General features: G+C 41.8%; 1 protein-coding gene across 7 annotated transcripts in view; it reads left to right on the plus strand.

The window, feature by feature from the left end:
* LOC131526454 (CMP-N-acetylneuraminate-beta-galactosamide-alpha-2,3-sialyltransferase 1-like) overlaps positions 1-24,332 on the plus strand; it is a 62,095-nt gene extending 37,763 nt beyond the window's left edge. For 4 of the 7 annotated variants that reach the window (XM_058754794.1, XM_058754793.1, XM_058754796.1 and 1 more), the window contains 6 exons: positions 5,564-6,283; positions 19,343-19,536; positions 20,355-20,534; positions 21,752-21,797; positions 21,924-22,043; positions 22,601-24,332. In XM_058754794.1, coding sequence (XP_058610777.1) covers positions 6,002-6,283; positions 19,343-19,536; positions 20,355-20,534; positions 21,752-21,797; positions 21,924-22,043; positions 22,601-22,774 — 996 coding nt within the window. In that variant the 5' untranslated portion in view covers positions 5,564-6,001 and the 3' untranslated portion in view covers positions 22,775-24,332. Of the gene's footprint in view, positions 1-5,563; positions 6,284-18,479; positions 18,618-19,342; positions 19,537-20,354; positions 20,535-21,751; positions 21,798-21,923 lie in introns of those variants that run through there. The other 3 variants (XM_058754797.1, XM_058754799.1, XM_058754798.1) reach the window with 3 other exon arrangements.
* Positions 24,333-25,137: the final 805 nt, after the last annotated feature.

Here is a 25,137-nt window from a genome sequence, read left to right on the forward strand (position 1 = left end):
TACTTACAGTTGCTGGTTCAGAAGCGCCAGATTGTCATAGCAAAGTAAGAATTTACCCATTTTTTTTTTTAGAAATAGCCTTTGTGCACAGCCAGCCATGTACTCTTCTAGGTTGTGCAAATGTGTTGCACAAATTCAAACATTTGGGTTCTGCTGTTCTGTTGTAAGTAATCTTAATGATTACTAACTGCATCTACTTTCGGAAGACCAAATAAAGTGCTTTTGCATTCGTATAGAAACACAGCGTCTCCCTGTCATGGCTGCATCAACACTACTGCGGTTACTGAAACCACGCCTTCTTTCTTTGCGTGCACATTTGGGCGGCTGTAACAAAGTCAAAGTCAATGTTTCAGGAAGGAAGAGGACGAGGTCGACTGGGCTGTCACTGGGGTTTATTTAGCTTCAATTGTCAACAAAAAGTTGCGCTATCAGCGCTCAATATAACACAATGCATACGCAATATAAAGTTCTGCTCTCCTGAGCAATAGAGGGTTCCACGCCCGCACAATCCCCAGCCAGCAGTCAGCAGTTGGTCTCTCTCTCCCTCTCTGACGTTCCCAGGTGTCTTTATGCGGTCTCCCCACGCCACTTACTGGAACAAGACACAGGTGTTTGTCATTTGCACTTGACCCACTTACTCACCGCTTGTCTCCCAGCTCTCTCTCTCCCGCTGACGAGTGGTCCGCGCGTTGGTATCCTTCATGCGGTGGAGCCACCGCAGAGGGGCGTGGTCCGAACAGAGAGTGAATTCCCGTCCCAGGAGATAATATCGGAGGGTGAGGACGGCCCACCTGATGGCCAAACACTCCTTCTCTATGGTGCTGTACTTAGTCTCTCTCTTCGAGAGCTTGCAACTAATGTACAGCACCGGCCGCTCCTCCCCCTCTATCTCCTGGGACAGGACTGCACCCAGCCCCCTGTCCGACACGTCAGTCTGCAACAAGAAGGGGAGAAAAAAGTCAGGAGAGTGTAATAGTGGTCCACCACACAGAGCAGCCTTTACCTGGGTAAAAGCCTGCTGACACAGCTCCGTCCACTGACACAGCACAAACCTTCTATAGTATCCCGCCAGCCCCAGGAACTGTCTCACCTCCTTTTTGGTCTTAGGTCTCGGACAAGTTGCAATGGTTGCAGTCTTATTAATTTGGGGACGCACTTGTCCGTGACCCAAGTGGAAGCCCAGATACCTGACCTCCACACGCCCAACCGCACACTTCCTCGGGTTGGCCGTGAGTCCGGCCACCCTCAGCGCTCTCAGGACAGCCCTCACATGCTCCATATGCCGCTGCCAGTCATTACTATAGATGATGATATCATCCAGGTAGGCAGCGGCATATGCAACATGGGGCCGGAGAATACGGTCCATGAGTCACTGAAAAGTAGCCGGCGCCCCGAACAAGCCGAACGGAAGCGTAACGAATTGGTGTAATTCAAACAGCGTTGTGAAAGCTGTCTTTTCTTTAGACACCGGCGATAAGGGGATCTGCCAATATCCTTTCATTAAGTCCAGTGTCGAATAAAAACGAGCTGTGCCCAGCCGATCAAGCAATTCGTCGACTCGCAGCATTGGATACGCGTCGAATTTCGACACAGCATTCACTTTGCGGTAATCCACACAGAATCAGACCGAGCCATCCGTCTTAGGAACTAAGACTATCGGGCTCACCCAATCACTGTTGGATTCTTCTATCACTCCCATTTCGAGCATTGCCTCTAATTCCGTTTGAACCACCTTTTTATTGTGCTCAGGTAACCGATACGGCCGACTGCATACTACTACGCCTGACTCGGTCTCGATATGATGCTGAATGAGATTTGTTCGACCAGGTAGGGGCGAGAACACATCAGCAAATTCTGCTTGCAACCTGGCCACGTCAGTGAGCTGGGAGGGCGAGAGATGATCTCCTCACGGGGCCAGAGCGAGAGATTGCGTTTTGATGCTCACTTCTGGCCCGAGATCATCTTCTCCGTCACCAGCATCACTGACTCCGCCTCGCTCCATTTTTTTTAGGAGGTTGAGGTGATAGATTTGATGTGCCCCACCCCTATCTGTTCGTACCACCTCATAATCGAGATCTCCCACTTGCCGTGTGACCTCAAACGGTCCTTGCCACTTCGCAAGTAATTTGGAAATCGAAGTTGGGAGCAATACAAGCACTTTATCTCCCTGTGAAAATTTCCGCAAATTGGTTCCCCTGTTATATAGCCGGCTTTGTCTGTCCTGGGCCTGTAACAAATTCTCCCTAGATAGCCGCCCCAGAGTGTGGAGTTTTGTTCTCAGGTCCAGTACATACTGAATTTCATTTTTACTTTGAGAAGGTCCGTCCTCCCAAGTTTCTCTCAGGACATCAAGAACCCCTCGGGGCTGACGTCCATAAAGAAGCTCGAAGGGGGAAAACCCCGTGGAGGCTTGCGGGACCTCCCGCACAGCGAACAAGAGGGGTTCCAACCACTTATCCCAATTTTTGGCGTCTTCGTGAACAAACTTACGAATCATGGTTTTTAACTTGCGATTAAATCGTTCCACCAGTCCGTCCGTTTGTGGGTGATAGACACTGGTGCGAATCGATTTAATGCCCAATAATTCGTATAGTTTGCGTAACGTACGTGACATAAACGCCGTGCCTTGATCAGTGAGGATCTCTTTCGGGATCCCCACTCGGGAGATTAAGCGAAACAGCGCGTCCGCAACACTCTTCGCAGAAATGCTGCGGAGCGGCACTGCCTCAGGATATCGGGTTGCATAGTCCACCAGGACTAATGCAAAGCGATGTCCTCTCGCTGATCGCTCTAATGGCCCGATGAGGTCCATCCCAATTCTTTCGAAGGGGACCTGCATTAACGGTAGAGGGCGCAAAGGCGCTTTTGGGAAGGCCGGTGGGTTCACCAGCTGACATTCACGACAAGACGCGTACGTTCTCGTGAATGCCCGGCAAAAAAAAACGGGTCATGAGACGATTTAGTGTTGTCGTTTGGCCTAAATGTCCAGCCATGGGATTACAATGAGCCGCCTGGAAAAGCATTTCCCGACGGCTTTTTGGCACTAACAACTGTGTTGTAAATTCCTTTGTCTGAGCGTCTTGGGTCACTCGATACAATCGATCTTTCACAATTGAAAAATAGGGATAGGATAGCGGCCGAGTAGGCTGGAGAGGTTGACCGTCGATATAACGGACCTGTTCAAAAGCATGTTTTAATGACTCATCCTGAGTCTGTTCCAGAGGAAAATCATCGTGCTCCGAGAGGATCAGCCTCTCGATTCCACTCTGTTCCTCTGGTTCAGGACTCAGTGGTCCCGGTTCAACCTCTCCCACCTGTACGAGCGTGCCCCTTCCCTGTTTTCCTTTTCCCCAAGAGACATCCGCACAAAAACATCCCAATAATTCACTAAAAGCAGGCCAATTAGTTCCCAGAATCAGCGGATGTCGGAGGTGCGGGTTAACTGCGACCTCCACACTATGATTTTGTCCCCTAAATTGGATCACAGCGGACATTAAAGGATATCTCACCACATCCCCGTGCACACACCGTACCTGAACCATGCGGCTTGTATCCAATGCCTCGGGCCGAATCAGACTTTGATGGATAGAGGTTTGGTTACATCCTGAATCCACCAGAGCCTGATAGGTACCCCCCTTAATACTCACAGGTATTTGGTACCCGCCAGCCTGACCGGGGGCAGCCTGCGGTGCATCCGGGACCCGGATCATTGTCCCCACCTCCATCACCGGACACATGTCAGTAAAATGCCCCAGGTCCCTGCAACGCACACAGGCCGGCCCAGACCTCCCCGCCGCCCTAGTGGCAGGAAGTGGGTTAAGTGAGTTGCTTGGAGAGAGCGGGGGAACGGAGACAGTATCTGTCCCAGCGGTAGCCCTGGGTGGGACTGTCAGACCAGAGGCATAATCCTGGCCGGTCCCACCCTGCCCTCGGGGCGGGACTCGAGGAAGACCTGGAGGACGGGACCTAGGAAGGGGGACATGTCGAGCGGCAGAGGGAGAGAGAGAGGGAGAAAGTAAAGGTGACGAGAGAGAGACAGCTGGAAGGGGTTCGCCGACCCCGGGGCACGCTACCATCTAATCCTCCGCCAGTTGGATGGCTGAGTCCAGCGACGTCGGTCGGTGGCACTGGACCCACTCTGCAGTCTTCCTCGGCAGACGAGTGACGAACTGCTCCAGTACCACCCAGTCGATGATGTGGTCGACGTCGCTTCCCTCAGCCAGCAGCCATTTGCGGCATGAGTCCCGGAGCTGTTGTGCCATCACAAAGGGCCGACCGCTCTCGCCCAGGACCAGCGAACGGAACCGCTGGCGATGTTGCTCTGGGCTTCGGCCGACCCGCTGGAGGATGGCTCTTTTCAGATCATCAAAGACCAGGAGGTTCGGCACGGGCAGTTGCTGAGCAGCCACCTGCGCTTCCCCTGACAACAGAGGTATCAGACACACCGGCCACTGCTCTCGAGGCCACCCCCCAGCTTCCGCGGTTTTGTCAAAGAGATCTAAGAAAGCTTCGGGGTCATCCTGAGCCCCCATCTTGTTCAGAGGCAGGTGGGGAGGTGGGATTGCCCCTGCTGTTGTTTCTGCCCGAACCTCCCGGTTCATCCAGCTCCGGAACGTCTCGCGGTCCTCCTGTTGTGCCCGGAAAATGGCCTGGAAGAGGTGCTCCTGGTCAGTCCGCATATCCAGCAGCGTCTGGTGTTGTTCTTGGTGGAGGACTGCAAGAGATGAGATGACTTCCGCAAACGGCGTGCTTGTTGGAGTCTGTATGATGGCAGCGTCCCTCCTGCTTCCTTCCCGGGTTTCGGTACCAGTGTAACAAAGTCAAAGTCAATGTTTCAGGAAGAAAGAGGACGAGGTCGACTGGGCTGTCACTGGCGTTTATTTAGCTTCAATTGTCAACAAAAAGTTGCGCTATCAGCGCTCAATATAACACAATGCATACGTAATATAAAGTTCTGCTCTCCTGAGCAATAGAGGGTTCCACGCCCGCACAATCCCCAGCCAGCAGTCAGCAGTTGGTCTCTCTCTCCCTCTCTGACGTTCCCAGGTGTCTTTATGCGGTCTCCCCACGCCACTTACTGGAACAAGACACAGGTGTTTGTCATTTGCACTTGACCCACTTACTCACCGCTCGTCTCCCAGATCTCTCTCCTGCTGCAGACCTCACTGAACCACGCCCCCCTCGCCACAGCGGCATTACGCAAATATTTCCACATTGTGACGTAGACACGTGGGGGCGTGTTTTAGCCCGGTCTGGATCAGCCTTCTCTTTTACATCGAATAAATCCTCTTGTGGGAGACTTTGAGATTTGTACTCTGCAGATCTTATACATGCACAAACAGCTACATACCACACTAAAAAGGAAAAGGAAAAATAGAAATCGCATCATTAGACCCCTTTAATTAGATCAGTGATAACATTTTTAAGCAGAGTTTTTGGTTTTGTTACACAAGGTTGAAGATTAAATAAGCTTAATTTTAGGAAATGTATTTTAGCTATTAGGAAAAAATTGTAAATGTATGGTGATATTTAGGCTTAAGTTATCTTGTGTTTGCTTTTCTAGGTAGATGATCACACAGACAAGATTAATATCATGAGAGAGAAGACTAGCATCCTGATCACACTGCCCTGGATTGACCTGGATCCTGATCACTGTCGTTAGATGTTTGATTTGTCCAGAAAGATCCTCCAGAAAATATCGCAGAATCTTATGGATTTTTTCCGGAGAACATTTTTATGATTGAGGACTGTATGGTGTTTTTGGGTTTTATCTTAACAAGGATTTTTTTTTCAGGGATTTGTTTCATTGTTTTTCCTCCCAAACCATTGTAAGGTTCACATGTTCTTCTTCACAATGTGGATACCTGCTGGAGAGTGAAGAATCACATAATTGCATATTTTCATTTTTCTCAATGATTTTTGTGGGAGAACAAAGAATGCATAATAAATCCCTCCCTCTTCTTTGGTTTCTTTTGGGGTGAGAGACAAACTCAAACTCAAAATGTCTCTGTTCACACAGAGGAAAATACGCACATTAACAGGACTTTTGTGTGCCATGACCTTCTCAATGTTTGTGTTCAGTTACACACTCAGAGAACCCTCGCTGTACTTTTTGAGGTCCATGCTGGGCCTGTCAGGAAATGCATGTTCCTGTAGACGCTGTATCATTCACCTTGATGATGAAGATGATAGCTGGTTTATGGAACGGTTCAACCAATCCTTCCACCCACTGATGTCCAGGAAAAGCAGCATGCTCTCAGACGACACATACAGATGGTGGCAGGTTAGTCACATAGCATGACTTATAGCAGAACAGAACTAGGTCTTTAAAAGGGAGAAGTTGAAAGAAGGGAACTTGGAATCAGTGAACAAAAAATTATATTTTGAGAGGATGTTTTATTTTATTAAAAGACTACAAAGAGAAACCTTTTTTCCTTTAAAATAACATGCACAGTCATTCATTCAAGATCGGCATGAAAGCACATAATGGTTGCAACAATGTGTATTAAAAACCATAATTATTTCTGTAAAGTTTGTTCTAAAAATTTTAATCCATCTAAAACGAATGAACACAGTTTATTTCAGTGATGTATCATCAGATAATCCTGGAATACATATGTTTGGAGCATGTCTCTCCTCTTTATAGTGCCCATTGGTGGATTAACCATGTCCATGGGGAAAAGGAGCCAAAAGAGTGTAGACTAAACTTAGTTCAAAACCAGGCACAAAAAAATTCCCTGATACCCCCTGATGGACATCAAAACTAGATGTAGGGGGGGTTGGATAGAAAATAACCTACGCATAATATGGAGATTTGTAAATATTAAGATGCATTTCCATAGCTCTGACTTATTTTAAATTGTAATTTTGGCAGTGAAAGTGCATGTGAATGTTGCATATGTTACTATAATTAACACTGCGTGTTTTCTTTCAGAATCATCATTGGCTGGTAGAAAAAATAGGTTACATAAAAGTTTTTACTTAAAAATGAAGATATATTTATGAGGAAAATATTTGGGGAAAATATTTATTACGTCATCTTATGTTGTTGTCGAACATGATGCAGGACAACTGATTGCATGATGAAGCCTGGCTACTAGAATGCAGTTATATGCCCCTAAATTTAGAGATATGAGGACAAAAATGACCCTAGATGAGTTTGTCTTATATTTGTATCATATGATATACAGTAATTTAGCAATATCACACGACACGGGAAAGAGAGCTGATTTTTTCCCGAATATCTGCATGATGTGATATTCATTTTATACAACAGTTTAATAGACAATAATTCATATTGTGTTACATTTTAGAAACATTGTCAATACAGTCTGTTTTTGTGTAATTTTGCCAACAAAAATAAAGCCCTAGGAGAACTGTTGCATGTCTCTGATCAACACACAGCAGTGTTTCATTACTGAATGAATTTTTTTTTAATGAGTCAATGATTCAGTGAACCATTCATAAAGGCAGTCCTTGCTTCCTTTCTTAATGAATCAGCCGTTTGAACAAATCGATTGAATGAATGACTGAATGGCTCGCATAAGACAGTGATTTTCCATCACCTACTGATGCTTTTAGTTTACTCATCTCAAGTCTCTGGGGTTGAGATTCAATGCCAAGAAAAGGGTTCTCTCTCCTGTCCAGAGGACAACATATTTAATATGGGATTTAATCAGAATGCCGGCACAATTGTATCTCCCGCACATCATGAATCCATTCTAAACACCCTGAAGAATATTAGGCTAGGCCAGATAATTACTTTCCATTACTTTCAGAAGCTTCTAGGTCTCATGGCGGCTGCAATCCACAGTGGTTGTCATTGCAAGATGCTAACGACGGCCCATACATGGCCCAGACAGTTGCTCTGTTACCATGTCAATAAGGGTCTTGCCTCTTACTGATAGCGTCTCGTTGGCTGATCTTAGTTTTTTTTCTTAGGCCTTATATCCCTCCTTGAATTTCTCCCCGTTGTGGCCAATTCCCATCAGGAGGGATCTCCTATCTCAGGCGCAGTGGATGATAATTCACTCCTAGCCCAAACTTTGGAACCTACCAGTGGCGTTCCGTCCATATAAGCTTAGAATGTGCCGCATACCCAGGCCGTCTGAGAGAATGAGTTCACGGGCTAATTAATATAAACATGATTATAAGTTGATACCTTTTCATTTGAGATGTGACTTAAAGCTTAATAAAGTGGTAATTTTCTGTAAATCTCCGTCAGTGACGGAAGCTTCTGGGTAAGCGGATTCTCCACAGCTTTGGCGCCTCCGCTCTATTGCAATGACACCCCATGCCCGATTGGGAGGGGCGGAGGGACGTGTCTACTTATTTCAAAAGAATGGAAATTTGATAGTCTACCATCTCTTACCGGCAGCAGTTCATTTGAATCACATGCAATTACTACTACCCACCCTGTTACAATCGATTTTGTAGTTATTTATCGTCCCCCAGGTCAACTGGGTAACTTCTTAGATGAGTTGGATATTTTACTCTCAAACTTCCCTGGGGACGGTACTCCTTTGCTACTACTTGGGGACTTCAACATCCACCTAGATAAACCACAGGCTGCTGACTTCAACACTCTGCTTGCCTCATTTGACCTCAAGCGTGTGTCTACTACAGCTACTCACAAATCAGGTAACCAATTGGACCTTATCTACACATGCTACTGCTCAACTGACAACACTTTAGTTACACCGTTGCACACTTCAGACTTTCTCATCACTTCTAACCTCACATTGACTCCGGACACAACACACACTCCTCCTCAGGTCACCTTTCGGCGTAACCTATGCTCACTCTCTCTCCCACTCGCCTATCCTCTATGGTTTGCTCCACTCTAACATCTTGCTTAGACAACTTTTGCCCCCTTTCATCCAGTCAAACACACAATACCTCCCCTGCCCCTGGCTGTCTGATATTCTCCGGGAACATCGCTCTAGACTCAAGGCTGCAGAGAGGAAGTGGCGCAAATCAAAAAACTTTACTGACCTTATTGTATATCAGTCACTCCTCTCCTCCTTCTCTGCAAGTGTCTAAACTGCTAAAACAACATACTACCACAACAAAGTTAACAACTGTTCTGACTCTCGCACGCTTTTCAAAACCTTTTCTTCTCTTCTTTGTCCTCCTCCACCCCCTCCTTCATCAGCTCATACTGCTGATGACTTTGCAATATTCTTCATAAATAAAACAAGAAGCATCAGCGACCAATTCTCCACACCACAAACTGACAAAAACTTCATAGCCACAAATACTCATTCTCTCTCCTCCTTTTCTCCACTCTTGGAGGCAGACATTTCTAAACTTATCCTTTCCAATATCCTACTACCTGCCTGCTTGATCCTATTTCCACTCACCTCCTTCAGGCCGTTTCTTCTTCAGTTATACCCGTGCTCACTCACATTATCAACACCTCTCTTCACTCTGGTACATTTCCCGCAGCATTCAAGCAGGCTTGGGTAACCCCACTGCTTAAGAAATCCTCTCTAAATCCAGCACTTTTAGAAAACTACAGACCGCTATCCCTTCTTCTGTTCATTGCAAAGACACTTGAGCGAGTTGTGTTCAACCAACTCTCTACGTTTCTTGCACAGAACAACCTCCTGGACAGCAACCAATCTGGCTTCAAAAGCGGCCACTCAACTGAGACTGCACTGCTCTCGGTTACTGAAGCCCTGAGACTGGCAAGAGAGACTTCCAAATCCTCAGTACTCATCTTGCTGGATCTGTCTGCTGCTTTTGATACTGTTAACCACCGGAACCTCCTGTCCACCCTCATGAAGATGGGCGTCTTAGGAACCGCTTTCCAGTGGTTCAAGTCTTACCTGTCCGGTAGGTCCTTCAGGGTGTCTTGGAGGGGTGAGGTTTCTAAGTCACAACTTCTTGCTACTGGGGTTCCTCAAGGCTCAGTGCTTGGACCACGTCTCTTCTCCATCTACATATGTCATCTTTAGGATCTGTCATTCAGAAGCATGGCTTTTCCTATCATTGCTATGCTGATGACACTCAACTCTACTTCTCATTCCAACCAGATGATCCGACAGTAGCTGTTCGCATTGCAGCCTGTCTGACAGACTTTTCTGGTTGGATGAAGGTTCATCACCTTCAACTCAACCTTGCTAAGACATAACTGCTCATAGTCTCAGCCAACCCAGCACTTCATCACAACTTCTCTATACAGATAAGTTTGTCAACCATAAATCCTTCCGGGACAGCCAGGAACCTTGGAGTTGTGATTGATGATCAGTTAGCCCTCTGAGGTCTGAGGGTGTTTTGGCATGCCCTGCCATCAGAGTTTTTGCTACAAAATTAAGTGAAAATTATCCTGTTCACTCCTTCACAGAAAACAATATATTGATTTAACATTTGTAAAACATGTTTCATGATCGAAAGCCTGTATGCAAGGGAGTGACAATGGCCACGTTAGTGATTCACACATGAGAGACAAAGGGCATCCCATAATGGGCCATCAATATGAATGTGACTGAGCTGAGGCAGGTAAGAAAGAGTGTGAGGAGAATAAAAAAATGGGTTATTTCTTCCAGAAACAAAAAGTAGTCGTGATGAACGCTTCACGTTTGTTTACGCGGAGGCGATGTGGGCATTTACATGCGTGCGTGTCTCGCGTAGATGCTTAGAATCTGAAAAGCGTGATCGGCTCGTGGGCGTGACTGCATTAGATTTAATGAATTGAGACGGGAAAACTGGACATCGCGTTGGTTTCATACGGATTACTTTAACAGAGAATATTTGTTTTGGATGTGACTTACTTTATGTAAAAGTAGACATTTCAAGCTTTCTATACATACAGTATATTCCCCATGTCTTTGAGGCAAGTATTCGCGGAGATTCATGTTGTTTTATTTACGTGTCTGTGAAGAGAGATAACAGAGACAGAGCCGGCAGAGAACGCAGCCTGTGTATTTTCTTTATTTGATAAAAGCACATTTTGTTGTTATTATGACTATACACAAATAAAAGTAGACCCTTTGCAGTTTCAAACGATATCTTATTCTTATCTGTACGATCAAAACTCAATGACTCTTTTTAGTTCTTTTCGCTGTCATAAAGAAAATACGAGACAGACCACACTGGTTCGGGCTTCGACCCCAGGGGGTTAAGCTTCACAGACCATATTGCTACAACAGCCCGGTCCTGCAGCTTTGCCTTATATAACATTAGGAAGATTAGACCCTTCCTAACAGAGCAGACCACACAACTCCTTGTCCAAGCTCTTGTTCTCTCCAGACTGGACTATTGTAATGCGCTCTTGGCGGGCCTTCCTACATGTACTATCAAGCCTCTGCAACTGATCCAGAATGCAGCAGCTAGAGTGGTCTTCAACGAGCTGAAGAAAGCTCATGTCACACCTCTCTTCATCAGCTTGCACTGGCTGCTAATAGCCGCTCACATCAAATTCAAGGTACTGATGGCTTGCCTACAAGACAACCACTGGCGCTGCACCAGTATACCTAAACTCGCTAGTTCAGACCTATGCACCCTCCAGAAGCTCGCATTCTGCAAATAAACAACGCCTTGTGGTGCCATCCCAAAGAGGCACAAAGTCACTCTCACTGACCTTTTCCTGGACTGTCCCCAGCTGGTGGAATGACCTGCCTATCTCAATCCGAGCAGCTGAGTCTTTAGCCACCTATTCTATTCTATTGTATTGTATTCTATTCTATTCTATTCGTTTTGGTCTAATTCATTTATTTAAAAAAAAATAATAATAATAATTTTAAAAAATCCTTGCTATGTGCACTGTGCTAGACTAATCTGAGACTTGTCACAGCGCTTGTACAACCTGAATTCCAGAAATTTTGGATCATTTTTAAATTTGAATAAAATGAAAACTAAAAGAATTTCAAATCACATGAGCCAATATTTTATTCACAATAGAACATAGATAACATAACAAATGTTTAAACTGAGAAATTTTAAAATTTTACACACAAAATGAGCTCATTTCAAATTTGATGCCTGCTACAGGTCTCAAAATAGTTGGGACGGGGGCATGTTTACCATGGTGTAGCATCTCATCTTCTTTTCAAAACAGTTTGAAGACGTCAGGGCATCAAGGTTATGAGTTTCTGGAGTTTTGGTGTTGGAATTCAGTCCCATTCTTGCCTGATATAGGTTTCCAGCTGCTAAAGAGTTTGTGGTCATCTTTGATGTATTTTTCGTTTAATGATGCGCCAAATGTTCTCTATAGGTGAAAGATCTGGACTGCAGGCAGGCCAGTTCAGCAGCCGGACTCTTCTACTATGAAGATGCTGTTGTAATAGCTGCAGTATGTGGTTTTGCATTGTCCTGCTGAAATACACATCGTCTGGAGGGGAGCGTACGTTGCTCTAAAACCTTTATATACCTTTCAGCAATCATAGTGCCTTTCAAAACATGCAAGCTGCCCATACCGTATGCACTTGTGCACCCCCATACCATCAGAGATGCTGGCTTTTGAACTGAACGCTGATAACACACTGGAAGGTCTCCCTCCTCTTTAGCCCGGAGGACACGGCTTCTGTGATTTCCAACAAGAATGTCAAATTTGGACTCGTCTGACCATAGAACACTTTTCCACTTTGAAACAGTCCATTTTAAATGAGCCTTGGCCCTCAGGACATGACGGCGCTTCTGGACCATGTTCACATATGGCTTCCTTTTTGCATGATAGAGTTTAGTTGGCATCTGCAGATGGCACGGAAAATTGTGTTTACCGACAGTGGTTTCTGGAAGTACTCCTGGGCCCATTTAGTAATGTCAATGACAGAATCATGCCGATGAGTGATGCAGTCTCGTCTGAGGGCCCAAAGACCACTGGCATCCAACAAAGGTCTTCGGCCTTGTCCCTTACGCTGTGCCAACTTTTTTGAGACCTTTAGCAGGAGAAATTAGCTCATTTACTGGATAAAAGTGTAAAATGTCTCCATTTAAACATTTGTTATGTTCTCTATATTCTATTGTGATTAAAATATTGGCTCATGGGCTCATGTGATTTGAATGTCTTTTAGTTTTTCTTAATTTTATTCTAATTTAAAAAAACGTCCCAACATTTCCGGAATTCGGGTTGTATATTGTTGCTCTCTCGTTGGTCTGTTTGCTTCTGCTTTGTAAGTCTGCGAAATGACTAAATGTAGATGTATTGTTGTTTGCAACATTACTTGCCAATATTTTAAATATATTATTATTATTTTATTTTATAATTTTTTTTTTTTTTTGGTATTTTGCATGGCCTATTATTGGAGTAGTGCCACATGGGTGGGAGTTTTAACTCCTATTCACTGGGAATAAAAAATAAATGAATAAATAAATAGCCTGACTAAAATAAAATAATATAAAATAAAAATCATTCAGTCAAGTCAAGTCAAGTTGAGCTTTATTGTCATTCCGCTACATGCGGGGCATACAGTGGAACGAAATGTCGTGCCTCACAGGACCACGGTGCTACATAAATACAGGCATACAACAATGGAGTAAGACAATATAAACCTATACACAACTATCCTACTGATAGATTTTGACTATAAATATACTATATATAAAAAGTACCTATACAAACTAAAAAATACAAACTATACGAATGCTTCAGATAAATACTGTACATGTGCAAGGAGAAACATTGAGTTCAAGCAGCTGGCTGGGGAACAGTGCAGGAGGATTTGTAGTGCATGAGCATGTAAACATACATATATTACTGAGTTCTTTTTGTGGGATTTGTGTACGCACAGCAGTGTGTGTGAAAAGTGACTAGTGCGCATAGAGGAGGAGAGTGTGCTACTACAGGTGGTTTGTACAGGCCCACTCACCTGTGTGTAGCACACTTCGAATTGCACGTTACATGTTACAGGAGGTAGGGGGTTTGTATGGGGGTTCAGAGAGGGGCGGGGTGATTTGAGTTCAGGGCTCTCACAGCCTGGGAGAAAAAGCTGTTGAGCAGTCTGGCAGAGCGGGCTCTGATGCTCCGGTACCGTCTCCCTGATGGTAGGAGCTGGAAGAGACTGTGGGAGGGATGTGTTGTCCTTCACGATGCTATTGGCTTTGCTGGAGCATCGTGTGAGGAAAATGTCCAGGATGGAGGGGAGAGGAGCACCGATGATCCTTGCAGCTGTGTTCACTGTCTGCTGGAGGGTCTTGCGGTCTGCTGCAGTACAGTTCCCGTACCAGACAGTGATGCAGCTGGTCAGCACACTCTCAATGGTGCCCCTGTAGAAGGTGGTGAGGATGGGTGGAGGGAGACTTGCTCTTTTCAGCCGGCGGAGAAAGTGTAGGCGCTGTTGTGCCTTCTTGGAGAGTGACATGGTGTTGGTGGACCAGGTGAGATCCTCTGTGATGTGCACCCCCAGGAATTTAGTGCTGCTGACTCTCTCCACAGTCGAGCTGTTGATGGTCAGTGGGGGGTGATCAACGGAGTTTCTCCTGAAGTCCATCACAACCTCCTTTGTCTTACTCACATTGAGGTACAGGTTGTTAATGCCACACCATTCAGCCAGCTGTGCCACTTCCTCTCTGTAGTGCGTTTCATCGTTGTTGCTGAGAAGACCTACCACTTTTGTGTCATCAGCGAACTTGATGATGTGGTTGGAGCTGGACTTGGCAGTGCAGTCGTGGGTCAGCAGCGTGAAGAGCAGCGGGCTGAGCACACAGCCTTGTGGGGCACCTGTGTTCAGTGTGGAAGTGCTCGAGGTGTTGTGGCCGACACGGACTGACTGAGGTCTTCCAGTTAGAAAGTCCAGGATCCAATTGCAGAGGGAATTGTTAAGGCCCAGCAGGTTGAGTTTATTTATGAGCTGTTGTGGGATTATTGTGTTGAATGCTGAGCTGAAGTCAATGAACAGCATTCTAACATAAGAGTCTTTGTTTTCTAGGTGGGTAAGAGGAGGAAATTGCATCGTCCGTGGAACGGTTTGGACGGTATGCAAACTGGAGCGGGTCGAGTGTGTTGGGGAGGCTGGTTTTGATGTTGTGCATGACTAACCTCTCAAAGCACTTCATTATGATTGGAGTCAGTGCTATGGGACGGTAGTCATTTAGACAGGACACAGGTGATTTCTTTGGTACCGGTATGATTGTTGTGGATTTGAGACATGTGGGGACGACTGCCTGGCTCAGCGAGGTGTTGAAGATATCTGTTAGGACATCTGTCAGCTGTGCAGCACAGTCTTTCAGTACACGGCCAGGTATGTTGTCGGGACCCACAGCCTTGCGTGGGTTGATCCTAGATAGGGACTTCCTTACGTCGGCTGGAGACAGACAGAGCGCCTGGTCGTTGGGAGGTGTGGGCAGTTTTTGTGCAGGTGTGTCATTCTGCATTTCAAACCGTGAGTAAAAGTGGTTGAGTGTATCTGAGAGGGATGTGTCATCATCACAGGCCTGTGGCAGGGGCTTGTAGTCTGTGATGGTCAAGTCAAGTCAAGTCACCTTTATTTATATAGCGCTTTTACAATACAGATTGTGTCAAAGCACTTAACAGTATCAAATTGGAGGATAGAGTGTCAGATGGTCTGAATAGCTTGCCACAGGCTCCGTATGTCACTGCTGTCTGTGAAGTGATTGTTGATTTTTTTGAGCATATGACCGTTTTGCATTTTTTATGCTGCGGGACAGATTGGCTCTTGCTGTTTTGAGGGCTGCTTTATCTCCTGATCTGAATGCTTCATCTCTGGACTTTAGCAGCCCACGAACCTCTGCTGTCATCCATGGCTTCTGGTTGGCACGTGTGGTGATGGTCTTGGTGACTGTCACATCATCAGTGCACTTTTGGATGTAAGCAGTCACAGTTTCAGTGTACTCCTGCAGGTCTGTGTGGTTGTTGTAGGTGGCCGCCTCTTTAAACATGTTCCAGTCTGTGTCCTGGAAGCAGTCCTGCAGTGCTGAGGTGGCATTGTCTGGCCATACCTTGATCTGTTTGTGAACCGGTTTGGCCAGTTTCAGAAGTGGTATATATGCTGGGATTAGCATAACAGAGATGTGGTCCGAGTACCCGAGGTGGGGGCGGGGTTCGGCTTTGTATGCGTTCTTTTCTGTTGTGTAAACAAAGTCCAGTGTGTTATTTCCCCTTGTTGCAAAGTTCACATGTTGGTAGAACTTTGGCAAAACTGTCTTTAAGTTTGCGTGGTTGAAATCACCGGCTATGATGAAAAAGCCGTCTGGGTTATTTGTTTGTTGTTCGCTGATGGCGCTGTACAGCTCGTGAAGCGCGTCCTTTGCGTTTGCGCACGGGGGGATGTATACCGCGACAATAACAATGGTCGTGAACTCCCGCGGCAGATAGAACGGTCGACACTTCACAAACATAAACTCCACCAGCGATGAACAGTGTTTTGACACTACCCCAGCATTGTTACACCATTCTTTGTTGACGTACACACACAAGCCACCGCCGCGAGTCTTACCAGACAGTGATGAATCTCTGTCCGCGCGGTAGCAAGTTAGTCCGTGCAGCTGAATGGCGGAGTCCGGGATGTTGTCTGTGGTACTTTTAGAGTCTATGTGGCTGCTATTTTGGCTTGCCACACTCTGTTTGATGTGGTCTCTGTAGGAAAACACCCTCTAGTCATTTGTTTCATTTGTGGAGCTAAGCAGTTGAGGCCACCTACCAGAGTGAGAGTCCCTTTGTGGGCTATAGTGCCTGAGCATCTGGTTCGGACCCCTTTTGAACCCTTAGAATCAGCACCAATTAAGCTTATATCTCTAAAGATAGTTTTTCTCATGGCTATTACTTCTCTGGAGAGAATTGGGGATTTGCAGGCTTTTTTGGTTTTGCCATCCTGATTAGAAACTGCCCCTGGACTGGTCATAGCTATTTTGCACCCTTACCCTGATTATCTTCCTAAAGTTTCATTCTCGACCATGCATCCGGTCATTCTGGAAGCCTTATGCACTCTGCCATTCACAATGCTGAATGAGGAAAGATTTCACATACTACGTCCAGTCTGTGCCCTTCAGACTTACAGGTTGCCTTGATTTTGCCAAGGAAGACATGTTTATCAAGATATTTTGTTGATCCTGGATCAACGTCATTGTTCAGAAACATAGACCTAACCCTATCCCTACCCCTAAACCTAACTCTACCCATAATTTTAACCCTAAAATCAGAAGGAAATTATGTTGAATGAAATGGGTTGAAATTAAATTAAATGAAATATGTTGTGAGGCTAAAACTGACATTTCCTGTAAACTTATGCCTCAATTCTGATTGGTTGCTTGGAATGTTGTTCCAGGATTAACAATGCTGTTGATCCAGGAACATTTTGCACTTGGTGAAATTGCAAATGGCTGTTATTTTAAGTATTATGACATTAATGACAAATTACAGTATTTCACATTTTTTTATACAGAAAAACTACTGTATTTTTATACAGTATGTTTTCCGTTTTCTTAAATTACAAACAAAGGTATGTAAAATTACAAAAATAAACTGTAATTAATACAATAACAACACCGTTAGATGATAAAATGGTCAAATGACTGGCAGCGGCAGCTGCCAAATAAAAACCATAAAATTAAAGTAAAATATCCTTATTTAAGCAAGCTGACAACACTGTTAATTTACAGGCATTTCCTAAATCATTACAATCAAACACCTTCACTGTAAAATTAACTAATTTAATTAATTAAATGTCACATGACTGGCAGCAACAGAACATGAAACAGTAACAGATCTCTCTAGATCTCAGCATCTTCACTTATTACAAACCAGTCTGACTTTATTTCTTTCATACAAAAAATCTTATTGAGAATTAACAGAGGTTTAGACGTTAATGTTTCATTAAAAATAATAAAGTTTGAAGTCACTGTTGTGGAGATAAGCGTTTGCTTTAGTTGGGCTTCTGACCCTTGACTTTATAATATCAGTTTTTCTCTGGCTGCTGTATGTGTTTCTCTAAGACACATTTATCATAGCAATAATTGCTAGTGAAAAATCTGCTCAGATAGATCTAGTAACTTATTGATGATGAGTTAATCATCATATAATAGCTTGAGCACATCATGAGTATTGTCTGCGAATCGTTTTATAGAAAGTGTCTTTTTGACTCACACAAACATCAAGAATCAGCACATGAATCTCAACAATGGTGACAATCAACAAAAAGCTTGTTTTGTGATGATCAGAGCGGATCTGAATATTTTGTCGATTGTCACCATTGTTGAGGTTAATATGCAGATTCTTGATGTCTGTGACTCTACATGCTCTTGTCTAAATATATATATATATTTTAAATGATATACAAACCTTCAAAATATCAACGCAGGACTGCATTTCAAGCAGTAAAATTCCAGGACTGCAATAAAATTAATAAATTCAACATGTCTAACAGACATTAGACACTTCTGATGAGATTAGTGAATCAGGCCACTTGTACATTAACAACTTCATCTGATCAGAATTTTTCTTGCAGGTTTTGCTGTAATAAATGTGCTTTAGAAATGCACAGTTACAGCAACCGGAGAAAAGTTATTGTTAAAAAGTGAAAGGTCAGAAGGCCAACTCAAGGCATTTGTGTAGTTTGGTTTGAAGTCGTCTAATGTGCCAAAAGAAGCTGCGTGAATGTGAACATTTGACACAAAAATTAAAACATCAACACAACACCAGGAAGCGCAGCTGTTTAGAGGTAATTTCCATGTAATGATATCACAGAATTTACCCATAATTTGAAACCGATGTGTGAATGGTGCTTAACCGGAAAAAAGATGGAACTTCGTTGCATGTATGAGCAGCACATTTTTTACGGCATAAATTAAGGCAATTTACTGGTATTACAGTGTGAAAGGGGCTTTTGATTACTTTTTGTATATATTTTAAACATGCATTCCATGCTACTGAAAGGAACAATGTGAAAATGGCCATTCAGCTGATGGCTTAATTTTGCTAATGCATACATTGAAATAAATGATTTTGGGACAGAATGGCTGACTGCATATCAAAACAACCATTTATCACAGTTTGGGCTTTAAAATTTACTTAATCAATCACTTCTTACAGTATTATAGTAATCTCCATCTTTCACTGAAATTGTGTTTGCAAAGCGTATGTCCAATTGTGACATAAATAATTATGCTGCACTGACACAGCCATTTCCCAAATGTTAAAATCCTTCAGAAGTATGCAGAGACAATGTTCTTCCACATCTAAAAACTGCACAACATTTGGAAAACATAGCAGGCATATAAATCTATTTTTATTCCAAGTGATCCTGTAATAGTATCTCTCCCTGTTACATCAATAGTACATATAGTATTTAGTTATTCCTAGATTTTTATTATTTTTTTAGTAATGTAATATTAATAATTTTGTTATTCATTTCCATATTGTGATTTCTGTGTATATTGAGTGTAGTGGCTACAGGCTGAGAAGAGTCCATCCAATCTAACCATAGTGTTGGACAGATTATTCCAGCTGATCCCTGCTGAGGAACGCTATGTTGATGCGAATCCAGATCGCTGTCGAACATGCTCTGTAGTCGGTAATTCTGGGAATCTTCGGGAGTCCCGTTATGGGTCCTACATCGACTCCAGTGATTTTGTCATACGGTAAAGATTTTTTTATTTTTATTTTCCAAACATCAAAGAGAAATACAGATTTAGGTTGAGGTGGAAATAAATTCAGAATCAGAATTTTAGATGACTTAATGAATTTAAATGATTAATGAATATTAACAAAAGACAATACTAGCAAATAAACTGAGCAAACTGATCACTGTTTTGTATCATGTGTTTCATGCACTGCCATATTATATAATTATATATAGTTATATTCTGAGCTTTTAGGTCCCGTTTGGAGGGAAATTTCAAGCTTTTAATCATTCATGCTTAAAATTTATCATGTCTCTAAACAGTAAATGGAAAATTCTGGCTATCTGTGGAGAACGTGTGTTTGGATCTACTTCTTACAGTTGTTTCTTCTTACATTTGTGCTTCTCAAAATTTTCTTTGAATCACAAATGTCCTTTGAGAGCCCAGAATTCTGTATGAACAAGAAATGTTTTGTGCACTTATGGACATTTTACGGTATTGTTACTGAAACTGATTGCTCATTATACCTGCTACAGTTATTGGATCGTAACATCCTATGAAAAAAAAAAAAAAAATGCTGCATTTCGATAAATTTAAAAAAAAAAATTAATACTATACCACACTTTAATTTGTGGGTCAGAGCAGGAAAATTTTAGCAAGCTTTTATGTATAAATTTTGGCAATAATCAACAGAATTCGGCAATAATCGACCTTGCAATGTAGCTGAAATATATAATTATAAATATGCCACACCTTCCTGCTGTAACAGACATGCACATAACTGTGTAATACTTTATAACATGATCTTAAAGTGTGTGCAATTTCTGTATTAACAGAATGAACCAGGCTCCAACACAGGGTTTTGAAAAGGATGTTGGCTATAAGACTACTCATCACCTGATGTATCCAGAGAGTGCCATCGATTTAGACAACTCCACACGTCTTATACTCATTCCCTTTAAAACTCTGGATCTAGAGTGGATCATCAGCGCTCTGACTACAGGAGACATCTCAAAGTTAGTGAATTATTATCTGATATTTGGAATTACATGATAAATGTATCATTTAGTACAGGAGCACCAAACTCAGCTCCTTGAGAGCCACAGCATAGTTTCATTTGAACCCTGATTCAGATCAGGTGTGTTTAATTAAGGTTCAAGCCAAATTCTCCTAGACTGCAGCCCAACAGGAACTGTGTTTGGTATGTTACCAAATCAGACAATATTGTCATCGCTATATTGCTAATTTAGATAAGTTTTCTTGTTTTGGTTTTTGAAGCCTTAATAATAATAATAATAATAATAATAATAAATATTAGTGTGCAGGGAGATAGAATAGTGCATAAGTATGCGATTTGAGACGCACCTACACAGTGAAGAAATAGTGCTGAAAAGTTGACACAGTTATTTTTGTGCCTTGCCTATACTGAATATGCATTTGTAGGAGTTTCCCTTTCAGACGCAACATTTATGGGAGGAGTGTATTAAAAGGAATCACACAGCGCAATATACTAACGTTTGTGCTCGTCAAATTACTGGTATTTGCACCATTATTTAACGTCCAAAAAAGCATGTCTTAAAGCAGGCGGTAATTTGCTCTGCTCTTGGTAGAGCATCTGGCTGTGTCTGTGTTCTTTAATGTGCACATTGTCAGTAAATCACCCGCAGAACTTTCTCCTCCCATTGGTGCTTTTATGGAATTGCATTTAGTATATAAATATACTAAATATTTACAAGCATAAACCAGGTGATTTTGTATAGGCCTACGGGGGAGTGACTTTATTGTTTCATAGAGTCACTTTGCTCACAGATTGAATCTGTGATTGAATCACACTGCTAAAATCTAACACACCTTCCTGAGAATGAAAAAAACTGAATTTGCTCAAAACGTTTGTGTCTAAGGTGTCCACATAAACCATGTTCATGTCATAATGCATTTAAATAGGCCTACAGTATTTGTGCACCATTTGTAAACTATATACACTACTTTAACAATCTTAATTGTCATTTAAAAATATTTTTTCATTGACTGAACAAACAGCGTTCATCTAATCTAAGATATTCATCCAACGGTATTTTTCTTTATTTCTTTTTTTCCTGTATCATCTTTTGACCCACATGTACATTCTAGAGGGAAAAGATAGCTATACAGGGGAGGTTTGAATCTGCAGGATAATTTAATTAGTACAGTGAAGCATTGTTTATCAATCGATATAATTGTCTCTGGCTTTTAGGACATATGTACCAGTCAAGTCACGGATCAAAGCCAATAAGGACAAGGTTAGTGGATTGTGTGCCATTATTAAAAAATAAAAGAGGGGGGCTTTTTGACTCTAGTTTTGATCCGTTCTTTGCTTTTCTTCTTTATTCCTATTTTTAGAGATTTGATTCATGATCTTTTCACAGGTGTTAATCTACAACCCAGGCTTTTTAAAGTATGTATATGACTCGTGGCTAGAGGGTCATGGAAGATATCCATCCACTGGATTCCTTTCTCTGATGTTTGCAGTTCACATTTGTGATGAGGTATGTTCATTTTAGTTGTATTGTTTTTCTTTCTTTAGTGTCTTCACTGTTATTCAGTTTAATAATTTTCTGTGCTTTGAGGAGTGTGTTTCACTCCCATTCTAAAATGTAGTTTCCACATGAGAATATCTCCCCCTTGTGGAACCAGCCCTCTGCTGCAACTGTGTGTTGAGAAGTACAGTATATGTTTGTCGGATCATTACATTTATCATTTTATATGATCTAATAAACACGGATTAACACGGATCTTTCTGTCATTTGGTATGATTTTAAAGAAGAACTGCTTTAGAATAATTATAATAGAAACAGATTATGTGGTGTACAGCTATGTTGATGATTTATCAAAACCCAGACTGATAGATCTTACAACCAAGCACCAAATTTAAATGACAAAAAAAAAAAAAAAGAAAGTTTAATATTAAAATAAATGAATTATTTCTACTACTACTATTGCCACTGCTGCTGAAATTACTGCTGCTAATAAAATAATCAATAAATGATGATGATCTAAAGTAACTGCTTTCAGTCTTAAAGCCTGTCTGCTCTGTTGGATGTAGGTGAAAGTGTTTGGATTTGGTGCTGACCAGGATGGAAACTGGCACCATTACTGGGAGGACAACATGCTCAGAGGAGCATTCAGACACACAGGCGTCCACGATGGAGACTATGAGTACAACATCACACTGCTCTTAGCAGACAAACACAAGATCACCCTCTACAGAGGAGGCTGAGATCGCACATGAAATTTTCCACAAAGCCTTAACAGAACAGAACTACCACAAGTCAGGGGCTATTTGAGCACTTATTGCCATTTATGTACGGATTGAAAGCTTTAGAGATTTTATTTTATTTTATTTTATTTTTTATTTACTTTTAGAATGAAGATAAAAAAAATGTTTGGTGGTTAAAAATAATTAAATGATTGGTACTTCAAAAAGGACTTTGAGGCTGTTTGCAAATGTTGCCCATATACTGCAGACATGGATAATATCAGTTTCACTGACTGATAACAAGTTAATATTCAAAGCTCTTTTTTTTTTTTTGCACATCATTCCTGATGTATTTAATACTTCTTTTTAATCATTCTTTTTTTTTTTGTCAGAAACATAATAGAACTCACTTTATTAATGTGTTGTTGTTTTTTTTAATGTATTTGACTCTATTTCTAACATTTTCTATATACATCTTTTTTTTTTTTTTCTTTTTTTTTTTTTAAAGCAACATTTTATGTAAAATTCACTTTACATTTCTCAGTTTTATTCATTGTGATAACATGAATAATATGCCGTGGTTTAGTGGAAGATTGCTTCCATCTACTGCAAAAATATATACTTTTAAAATTAAAATAACATGAAATGAGGACCACTCATTGGCTCTTTTCCCATTTCCATATAGGTATACATCTGTTCACTTTTTTATTTACTGTAGTTTTGTATATAGACATTATAAAAATACATATAAAATAACTCTTTGTGATATTAACTCCACATTATTACAGTCAAACATGATGTTATGTATTTTATATGTGTGTATGTGTGTGTTTGTTTGTGTTAATCAGCCTAAATCAGCCACAATGCCAAAAAATTGCACAGAAATAAAAAGGAGAGTTCACCCACAAATTTAAATTCTGTCATTAAGTACTCACCGTCATGTAAGACCTTCTTTCATCTTTGGAACTCGATTTAAGATATTTTTGATGAAATCCAAGAGCTTTCTGACCCTCCATAGACAGCAACGCAACCACCAGGCAGTAAGGACATCGTTAAAATAGTCCAAGTGACATCAGTGGTTCAACCTTAATTTTGTGAAGCTACGGAAATACTTTTTGTATGCAATGAAAACAAAAATAAAGACTTTATTCAACTACTACTTCTCTTCCGTGTCAGTCGACGAGCGTTCACAAGAGTACCACGACACATGCGTGTGATGCTACTGATGCAGGACCCAGCGTTCTGACGTAGAACCTGCATGTGCTGCGCCATGTTTGCAAGCAGAGGAAAGCACATGCATGCATCATGGTACTGTCGTGAAGGAAACATGTAAATGGGGTTATTAAATTGAAATGTTTGTTGATGGGCTTCATGGATTAATTCATGTGAGTTCATATTTGAAGTGCCTTTTTTGCCAAATAACAGTGCCTTATTTTAGAGAAAATGAATGAATGAATTAAATAATGTTTTTTTATTCGTTTTAATTTTCCATTTCTCCATGTCTGTTTTGTAAGTAGTGTATATTAATTCAGTGGTAATTTTCACCAAACATATGTTTTAATGTATGACAAATAAATGAATAAACAGACTGTTTTGAGTCTAGTTTTGTACTGTCATCACTTGATCATCATTATGTAAAAGGTTGATGCAAATCAGATCCGAGTCAGACATGATGATGAAAAAAAGTTGTCAATTTATTCATAAGTTTTTCAAATATACAAAAGAAGAATACAATAATCATATCTGAAGACTGAATGATTAATTAATTTTAATGAACATAACCACTTCAAGAGGTTTCAAAAGAAAGAAAAATAAGTACACTTCACACTTACGAAGATAAAGAAATGTACTTAATCTATAAGTCTTAATTCTGAATTAAAATAAGTCATATCACTCTATGGATGTACCAAATTTACCAGTATACCAAGAAGTCACTCTTACAATCTGAGTAAAAAGTCAAAATCATAATCAATCTATAATACGGTTTCACTTTATTTTGATGGTCCCTTTAACACATTCTATTGACTATAAGTAATGTTACACCTACATTTCTACTGACTCTCATTAGTGTTAGCAGTGTATTAGTTGACTGGTAGGGTTAGGGTTAGATTAAGTTGACACGTTCTTGCAAAGTTACTTATAGTCAGTAGAATATCTGTTGGGAGACCAACACAATAAGGAGTTAGTAGATATGAAGCAGACAGTCTACTAATACTCTTATGAGAGTTTGTTGACATGTAGTTGCAACATTACTTAGAGTCAACAGAATGTTCAAAAGGGACCATCAAAATAAAGTGTTACCTATAATACCAATCAGTCTGAGTAATATAAGTTTACCTTTGACTGGGGCAGGGACTGAAATGCACTCCTGAAGGAACTCCAGC

Source organism: Onychostoma macrolepis, chromosome 19 (genome assembly GCF_012432095.1).
Source record: "Onychostoma macrolepis isolate SWU-2019 chromosome 19, ASM1243209v1, whole genome shotgun sequence".
NCBI lineage: Eukaryota > Metazoa > Chordata > Actinopteri > Cypriniformes > Cyprinidae > Onychostoma > Onychostoma macrolepis.